The sequence below is a fragment of the Lineus longissimus genome, chromosome 14 (genome assembly GCF_910592395.1).
Source record: "Lineus longissimus chromosome 14, tnLinLong1.2, whole genome shotgun sequence".
Taxonomy (NCBI): domain Eukaryota; kingdom Metazoa; phylum Nemertea; class Pilidiophora; order Heteronemertea; family Lineidae; genus Lineus; species Lineus longissimus.
Window position 1 is genome coordinate 13,497,752 of NC_088321.1, and position 9,394 is coordinate 13,507,145.

Consider the following 9,394-nt stretch of genomic DNA (forward strand, 5'->3'; position numbering starts at 1 on the left):
TAGACAGTGATTTTGTTTTCTAGAGCTATGACCTTGACTTATTTTCGCCAGAAAAGTAGGTCACATTGATCTAAATCTTGGTCACCACGTAGGTCTAGAGATGTTTAATCAGTGTCAACATGTCAAATTTGAACAGCCTGGGACAAGTATGTTTGGGAAAATTTATGTTTGACCTCTGTGACCTTGGCAATCTTGTTCAGGTGAAAAAGGCACGTTGTAAGGTTTGTTTAGATAAGCCATTGACATTAATTTAACAGATCACACAGTGAATGTTTCTTCAGATATGACCCACATAGAATTATTTACGACCTTGACCTATTTACTCCAGAAAAGTAGGTCACATTGATCTAAGTCTTCGTCATCATGTACACATGGTAGATATGCCTAATAGGTGTAACAGTGGAACCTCTCTTAGCGGAAACCTCTCTACTAGGGCAATCTATCTAATAAGGACACTTAGTTTTGGTCACAAATTGATTGTTTCAATTCAATAAGACCTCTGTAATCAGGACTCCTTTTTATTAAGGACAGCACTTTTTAGCCTATCTGCATTCTATAATACCAAATTTAAAGAGTCTTGCGAAAAATACAAATGCCACAAGACATAGATTTGCGCCCAAAATGCTCCAACCAATTTTTTGAATTTGAAAAAAAGAAAGAAATTTTCTAGTACGCTAGATTATAAAAACATGAACATTTTATTCATCCCATAAGTTTTTGTAGATTGCTTAAAAGTGAGAGGCGAAAATGTGGTTGCCTACACTATACACTACACAGGTTTCGAATGATTTTAAGCTTTTGTTGGTCGCTTGTCATCTTGCTTAATGTGAAAAACTGGTCATGCTAGATCATGGAATAAAATATTTATGGATTTTAACCAACAATTCCAACATAAGTTACTATAATGTAGATATAGTTAATTGTGATAACGATTACCGAGTGACAGATTGAGTGAGTTGTCGTGCAGTGCATTACGTACATTGGTGTCGGGTTGATAAAAAACGCGACAAAATTGAACGTCTGGAATAAACTGCGATAACCGGTCGATGGCAGTGAGATGATCATGCAGTCCTAATTGCACCTTTATACGTTATTCGTAATTTTGCGTAAGATAGGCTTGATAACTTAGATTAATTTATAGCAAATTTAAAATCATGATGTGTCAAAATATGAGGTGTCTCAATATAACAACGTTACAATTTTATCGTTCAGACCAAATAATTATTCCATTACTACATGTTCCAAAAACAAATTTCTCTAATCAGGAGAATTAGGTTACTCTAATGAAATATATTTATTTGATGGGATTCTCGTATATGACGTCGAATTCATTCCAGAAAACGGGACGAAATATTTCATTCTTTCCAACCCGATAACTCTAGATTCACGCGGTACATTCTTTTCCATTTGAAAAATGACTTTGTTGTTTTTGGAGATGCCTTTACGAGTGCCCTGTACAATCAGCGCGATAGTTACCAGAAATCTCACAAGAATCGCGTCGATACTCATCCCAAAGGAGCGGTGTCGTCGCTGGTGGAACACCCGGGAACAAATCGCAATCAACGTATGTCTTCCCATGGTCGCATAGCAGCGGTCCGTACAAGTTGCCTTCCCAAAAAATGGCATCATCCCAGGCAATGACATCTTTGCCGAAAAAATAGATGTCATACTTGAGTCCAGCATACGGGTTGTTGGCAATACCCGGGTGTGGGCATACTCATTCTGCACCGCTCTCGGCATTCTTCAACATATTTTGCGCTTCCCAGGCGACAACAACGAAATTATTGCTACTTTAAGATATGTAAACTTAGACACCGCTAGAGAATGCTAAAAGTCCCGATATCACTTGGTAGATAGAGGGTGTACGAATAAAACCATTTCACTGGCGATGTAGTTCCACACAGTCGTAGTCCTACCGAGTCACTTCTCAGCCCGCAAAGATAACTGCTGCCCTGTGCGGCATTTATAGTGTCCCATGAAGTCACCGTAAAACTGACCAAAAAGTTTCAGGTTTTACTTACAAAAGGTCATACGTTGTTATTTATTGATAAAATAAACCGTATCATGAAATAAGGTGGCACTTATCAGGCCTAAATAAGACTTTAATTCGAACTGGTGACGCAGTATAAGGTGTAGGATTATCAAAAACCTAAATCACGGGATGCTTTGATCAATTCCAGTGCCTGAAATATCTATCTTAAATTTCGTCACTGTGCGAGTTTGTCAAAATGTCGGTATATCTGATTTGATTGTGCAAGTGTTAAATTAATACCACTGATTTTAAACATGTCATTCTATTTTGTCCATCTTCATAATAAAAGTGTTTCATCACATTTTGATACTTTGAGTTCATTACAGATTCTACAAACTTAGCATACAATGTGTACATGCATATTTCCTAATTCTTAATTCGGATACTTCCTAATTCTTAATACGAAATCGGACGTTCGTAACGTGCACAGTCGGTTACAACATTGAGGATGAATAACATCCGCCTGCTAGTAGGCCTACGAGCAATACGGAAGAGAAAGCGCAATTCTACAAACCGAATACAAACGTCCCTCATTTTCGGAATATCTATTTTCGGACAGTTGGCATGGTTTACAGACGATCATCGATCTATGGCTAGATAACAAAAAAGGCCTGGAATGTTGTATTTTTCACAATTATTGCGCAACTTTATGTATACTTCTATCAACATCCGTCATGCACAGTCCTCACATGACCCATGGGTATGTCGCCATTGTGGATATCCCACACTGGTTGTTTTTGTTACGTGTCATCATGACGTAGCCCTGTTGACCCCAAGTGGTACCCCAACTGAAAGAAAAGGATTATTTTGAAAATCAGGAATGAAACCGATGAAACCCCTCCCGCCTACCCCTAAGAATTTTAAAATAAAGGTCAGCATCACAAGTAGGGGGCCTTTTCCGACTTCTTAAAAATTTCTCTTACCTTTTTCCTCATTTATCCGACAAAAGTCCGACTTTCACTCAAAGGTCGGATTTCTAGAAAACTTGTGAAAAATACGGGGGCTTCGAAATAGGTCATTAAAGACCTGTGTTGAATGAGGTTAAAGAGGTGACTGAATTAAGTGAGCTAATTAGTATTCACACTTAGGGTCACTCTGAGTATTTGGTTCACACCTCATGATGTGTGGCTTCCAGAAGTTTCAGATACGATTGCTCTTTTGTTTACTGACCTATTTTTGACTAACCAATAGGGTTGTCCCTGGTAAGTACCGTACCCAACCGCGAGGACACCGTGATCCAGATGAGTAGTGCTGCAGTTAGGTTCGTTGTAGATACCAGTTCTAAAAATATAAAGATATTACGGCATGAGTTTCTGCGCACTATCCATAGATGTCTTCGAGTTTTAACTTGGGTTTTGATTTTTTTTCACTATGGGGTGACTCATTTCTCTGACTCTGAGAGAATCAACTTGAACATTAGTGCAAGTCCGCCATTAGCGAGGTCGATGTATGGCACGCGAAGTGTTGCTTTATTCGATCGCAAAATTGTTCTGATCGATAATTTTCTTTTATGATCAATACTTTTTTTTCTATTTGATAACACGGTTTCTTTTGCAAAAAAAATGTGCAGTATCATTTGTTTATATGCGATAATGAAATTATGGTCATTTAAACATTTGCAATTTTATATGTGCAAACATATTTTATAAGTTCGATAACTTGCATTCTGGGAAAGGATGTGGCGTCATCACTTAAGAGTAACAACGTTTCTCATTGGTTAGAAAACATAAACAATACTGCCACGTGCTTTCAGGCGCGGGGCACGCTGTCATACAATCGGCTGTTAGGGTCAGTGTCAGTCATGGGGACCTCCGCTAGTTTTCCGCAGTTTGTGCGAATAAGTTGTCTCAATAACGACTCTATTCGCTTTGCACTCGTCAGTGGTCATGCCAAGATGGTCCTCCCTATACCACTAGTCAGTTTATATAAGGGCGCTTCTGGCCCTTTAAAGACCAGGAGCAAATAGAATACGCCGTTACAGTATATACGATGACGTACCGATGACGTCACTATATTACCCAGAATGCAATTTACATTGTATTGCATATTAAAAAAGGTTCGCAAATAAAATTTTGTCACCCAAACTAACTGCATGAAAAATTATTATTGCATGAAATAAAAACATTGCATATATAAAAATATTATTGCATATATAAAAATATTATTGCACATATAAAAATATTATTGCATATATAAAAATATTATTGCATAAATAAATTAAGCAACACTTCGCCTGCCATATCAATGGCACCAAAAAATACTTCTCTATAACTCAATTGGGTAGTACTACATATGAGAGGGTTTAGTCATCGACTAATGAGAGGGTTTGTTTACATTAACATCAAGCACGTGGCCTAGAAATCTCGTGTTTGGGAATCAAGTACATAATTGAATGAAGTTTTTTGAAACGAGAACACGCAGCAGGTTGCCCCCCCCCCCCCCACCCCCGTGCCTATGATCCCGGTAATAAGACAGTTGAAGTTACATGCCCCTGATACTGTAATCAAATACTGTAATAAAGAGATAACAAATCTGTAATTAAAGGACAGTGATTGCACACCCCATCCCCCTCAACCCCTACCCTACCCCACCCTTAGCGCAGACACTAACCAGGCGGGTTAACTGTACTCTTTTATTCATGACCACATCTTGCGCAGTACAAATTATTCCCGAATCTCGGTCCTAGGTAAAACGCACTCTAAGGTTAGATATATCTGTAATGCATTGGAAGGAACTTACTTGTACAACTGGAATGACTTATGACTCGCGTCAATCGCGACCGAGATTGGTCCGACCGTCGCGACTGCCACCTGGAGGGCTGTTTCGTTCCCATGGGGGATGTCCTGATACCCCACACAAAGGGAACCAATGCAGGTCGATTTGAAGCGGCACACATCATCCTGAAAAGTTACAGGGGACAAATTAGGAATACCTACTCCTAATCATGGGCATAGCTAGCACGAGTGAGGAGGCGCCAAAAATGTTTTTGACCGTGATTTGGCCGAAAATCATTGCTTGTCAGTTGTGCCACAACCTTTCTTTGGCATCACGTTCGCGAGACGTCTGTGTCAAAACCTCTCTTGCGACTCTCTACATAGCGTGATGTTTTAGGGAGTTTTCGCAAATCCCCCGAATCGCCAACGCGAACGCCTGTCCCATTTTTCGACATCGTGGCCAGGAGCTCGAACAATGGAATTGGCATTGGAGTTGGCGTTTCGTGGGCTTTACGAACCCTCCGATTATCCATCCAACGCGTATCGCTTCAATTGTAAACTCTTCTTATGGTGGGTATCTGAAATAAAATTCTGTGCGTTTCCCTCGCACTCATAAAGACCTTTCTCCTTCCAACCAATCACGTACTTTGGCCTCATACGGGTAACAATCTTCAGTGTCAATCCCAGCATTCATTCTAACGTAATCGAAGGCGTTGCTAGATAACCCTCCGTGGCATCCGAAGTTTCCTGAAAGTAGAGATTTACCAGAAACTACAAGAACTGACATATATGAAGCCCATACAGTTTAGATTATACTTTGTATTATGTAGTGTGTGAGTGGCGGGGGGGGGGGTTAGAAAGCATTGGTCTTGTTTTGACAGAAATTACGATGACAAATCGATACGTCCGTATTACATGGGGGACAGATTTCGGTTCCGGTGACACTAGACATGCTAGACCAGCCCGATCTTTTCGTGGCTGGTGTAATTGAGGGGTGCTATAGTAGTGCATTTCAGCCCTCTTATCGCTTGAGGAAAGATTTAGGCGGGTCTGTTGTGGCCTGCAATCAGGATATTCATTTAATAAGGCACCGCGGAGATCAGTGGACTGGCGACATCTACCAGAGCTTCACACGAAAACAAAGCGTACCAAGCAATGCTTCTACAAACAAAAGTTGATCATGATTGACGTGTTACACAAAAAGCTGTGACAATCCTTGCAAAATCATTGACGTAGTACCCAAGTTTCCTCACTTAATTCCAAATACCGTGCTCATGATGAAGACGATAACGTTCCTGATGGAACTTTTGTTGAAAACAAAAAAAGTACTTGTATTTTCCAAAATACAATCACAAGTACACAAGTAGTCGTGACGTATATTACTCAAAAAAGCACAACAGTACACAAAAAGTGATGAGAATTACGACTAACACCAGTGACGTAGCACTTCGTCTGGTAGACCACAACAAATAAATAGTGTAAAGCATGCTCTCACCTTCAGCTTTAGAGCAGTCAACAAGGTTTTGTTCAGACAAGGATACCAGTTTGCCCTTGACCTTGAAATGCTGACCTTCAAGGGCACCAGTGGCTGAGAAGGCCCAGCAGGAGCCGCATTGTTTCTGAAATAACATAATTATGATTTTGTAATATTTTAAATTTATCTTGAATGTGAGTCAATACCAGACACCACAAAAAGGTCTACACCTGATAATTGGTGTGCGATCTTCTGGGAAATTTAGTGAAACTGATATATATTGACACTATGAGCTCGGGTTGTTTCTGTCAAATAATTGTTGATCAATCAAGTATGGTCAGTTTATGCCAATTTCCTGGTCATATTGACGTATAAACTGAGGTCTGCTTTCCCCCTACTCCCTTGAAAATAAATAAAGGTTTTTCAGCTTTTGGTCGATATTTCAGCCAATACAGATAAGCACCCCATTGATAGATAAAGGTTTTCAGGGAAATGAAGAAAAAACACATTTGAGGTTATTCAACCTTTAGGGGGCCTGTCAATTCTCTGGGAAACCTTTAAATATAGGAGTATTTAACTGCGCTGAATGAAAAACAACTAAGATGTTTTCAGAAGCAAAAAACAATTTTTTTAAAGAGTGTAACTACGTATCGTACCTGATTCTTGACATCAGTCACAAACCCCTTCGGCCTCCAGTCGACAGTGTCAGGGAGAACCAGGTACTGAGGTTCCTGAAAGGTGGAGCCGCCAGTCCTCGTCCTATTCTGGTTCAAATTGATCCCGTTCATGTAGTTGACGAATTCTTCATGAGACTGAAAAAAGATAGAATATCTCAACTCTGCTGTTATTCTTTTGTCTCAATTTGTTACTATAGTTAAGGGAATAAAATGCATTTTAAGAACACTTTGATTTTTTTACTTCCAAGTATGTAGCATCCCCAGTGACGTTGTGGCAAACTATTAGAATTCTCTTAATGTTCTGGCACAGTGTATAGGTCTTTTATTTACCCAGCTTTGCGTGACTTTTAGTCGGCTACGATCAGACACTAGAACTTTCCAAAAAAAGGAACGCATATATTTGTACGTATTGATAGTGAATATTGATCGTCCAGATTAAAGATTGTGAAAATGCCAATCAATTGATCAACGCCGGTGACTAACGAGCCGCCGATTAAATATCATGACCTTCTTTCTGAAGTGTTTTTCACGAAAGAAGAAGGAAAGAAGCCTTGTTTGTTAAAAATGTGCGATTTTCTTTTTGGGTGGGCTTAAATTTTGATGGATTCTTTATGCGTTGACTGTGGTCACCTGTCTGGAGATTGCATCTACTGTACTAATGCATTGTATTATTACGTACCCAGTCTGTGTATTCGTTGATTCCTAACCAGTATGTGTGCATGCCCATATCTGCCTGGAGATTGTGCTTCTGGACGTGAGCGACATTCTCCTTGAAAATTATCTTCCTGAAAGTAGACAGGAAATAAACTATGGTGTGGTATATGGAAGGATTAAAGGCCATCTTCGTTTTTTGGGTGGTTGTGTAATAAAGGGAAAATCCAACGTACCTGACTAATTCCTCAGTCTGCTGATAGTCTTTAGCATAGGTCTTCTTGAAGGACATCCACTGAGCATCAAGGTCAAGGGCAAAGGTCAAGGTCAAGGTCATAAGACCGAGGAACAAAACTGTCCGTATCATCTAGAGAATAGAAAATAAGTTTGTGTCATACGTGTACAATGTACAGTATACTCAATGAATAGTTAAAATGGGGGGGGGGGGGGGCTTTTTCAGCTCTTTTGATTACAAAGTTAAATAAAAGCATCTTACACTGTTCCTATGAGTGATTGAGAGTTCGGTACAATTATCTACGCTGATATGAGATGATTATACTAAATTCTAACCTTTTTTTTGCTTTTAAGTCAAAACAAACGATCTGTGAGAAGAGACTGTACCTACCTTGGCTGTACTTTCTCTTCAAATCCTTTAAAAATGGACACAAATGCCAGAAATCTATACGGATAGTTCTTCCCTCTGCCGTGGGACAACTACAAATGAACTCCACATGACAAGACGACTCGGATGGGACTTTGCTCTGACCTAGGGGAACAGTCAATCTCCTAAAAGATCGAATGATCTCTGCCAACACAAATCGCCATTACACCAGGTAGCAACAGGCGCATGAAGATGCCAAATTTAACTAATCTATCGATTGCCCAGTCCCTTTAAAACATGCACAAAACACACATAAACCTTGACAGAGTGATATTTGTACTTATTTTCAGGTTGTGTGTATCAATAAACTTAGGGCTAATCGATCCTTTGATTCTGGTATCTTCACACGCCTGTGGATAACCACAAAATCTAGAGTGGGATTTCAATAATGGCGACATGTGTTGGCAGACATGGAACAAATATCTGCACAGAGACTGGACTTTGGGCTGACATTTCGGACAGGATAAATCATACTTCTGAATCATAGGCCTGTATTCTAATGAGCAGCGGCCAAAAATAAATGATAATTACGCTTTTTCTATGTTATAAGGTCAGTGACGAATGTTTATATATTGTTCCCTATTGGTAGACCTCTTTGCCTGTCTCAGCTACAAGAGGAGATTTCGTCAATCTCTTCGGACTACACCCTATGGTCCCAAGATTCCAAGGAGCAATCTCCCGATTAGAGGATAGCAAGCATTTGCTCCGTAGGGCATAGGTACGGCCCGACTATCACAAAGCAATCTTGCCAATGGCGAGGCTTGTAGATTGGCCAAGGCGGCCCCTGACGACGAAAAGGACCAATCAGGCACCAACGCTGTGTTGTGAAAGATGCCTTTATGCTTGAAAAAACCACTGACCAAATGTCGTTGATTATAGAGTACATCGAAACAGTACAGCGGCGAATCTGTGTATGTTGCCGATAACCCTGACCTCAAATGCCTGTTGCTGTTGAAAAATTAGGGCACAATAATCGACTCATCATAGCGATTTGACTGAACTGGTATTGGCAAAGGTACACCCGGCTACTTTTATGGAAGCCATGGCGACAGTAAACAACTGCCAGCTTACATCATCGCGAGTACAGGGCGACATATATTCTTGGTCAACAGACTATTAATCACTTTCATCGGGAAATGATAGCAAAAGTCGAAACTCATGTAAGGATATAGTCTGATTACAAAC

At 40.0% G+C, this 9,394-nt stretch overlaps 1 protein-coding gene across 2 annotated transcripts; it reads right to left on the minus strand.

Moving 5' to 3' along the window:
* Nucleotides 1–679: 679 nt before the first annotated feature.
* LOC135498571 (procathepsin L-like) lies at nucleotides 680–8,315 on the minus strand. 2 transcript variants are annotated; one of them, XM_064788868.1, is made up of 9 exons: nucleotides 8,174–8,315; nucleotides 7,785–7,915; nucleotides 7,577–7,682; nucleotides 6,877–7,032; nucleotides 6,242–6,365; nucleotides 5,393–5,493; nucleotides 4,772–4,932; nucleotides 3,203–3,313; nucleotides 680–2,820 (listed from the first exon to the last, which is right to left on the minus strand). In XM_064788868.1, exons 2-9 carry the CDS (start codon nucleotides 7,913–7,915, stop codon nucleotides 2,718–2,720), a joined length of 993 nt encoding a protein of 330 aa, XP_064644938.1. In that variant the 5' UTR covers nucleotides 8,174–8,315; the 3' UTR covers nucleotides 680–2,717. The 2 variants fall into 2 exon arrangements, with proteins under 2 accessions (XP_064644938.1, XP_064644939.1); XM_064788869.1 differs by having other exon boundaries at nucleotides 5,367–5,493.
* Nucleotides 8,316–9,394: the final 1,079 nt, after the last annotated feature.

Excerpts from the sequence above, each read along its gene's own strand:
- LOC135498571 (XM_064788868.1), bottom strand. The coding sequence starts at position 7,915 with ATGATACGGACAGTTTTGTTCCTCGGTCTTATGACCTTGACCTTGACC. Across the intron at positions 7,683-7,784 it reads CAGACTGAGGAATTAGTCAG|GAAGATAATTTTCAAGGAGA; the intron begins GTACGTTGGATT and ends GTCTACTTTCAG. Across the intron at positions 5,494-6,241 it reads TGACTGCTCTAAAGCTGAAG|GAAACTTCGGATGCCACGGA; the intron begins GTGAGAGCATGC and ends CTCTACTTTCAG.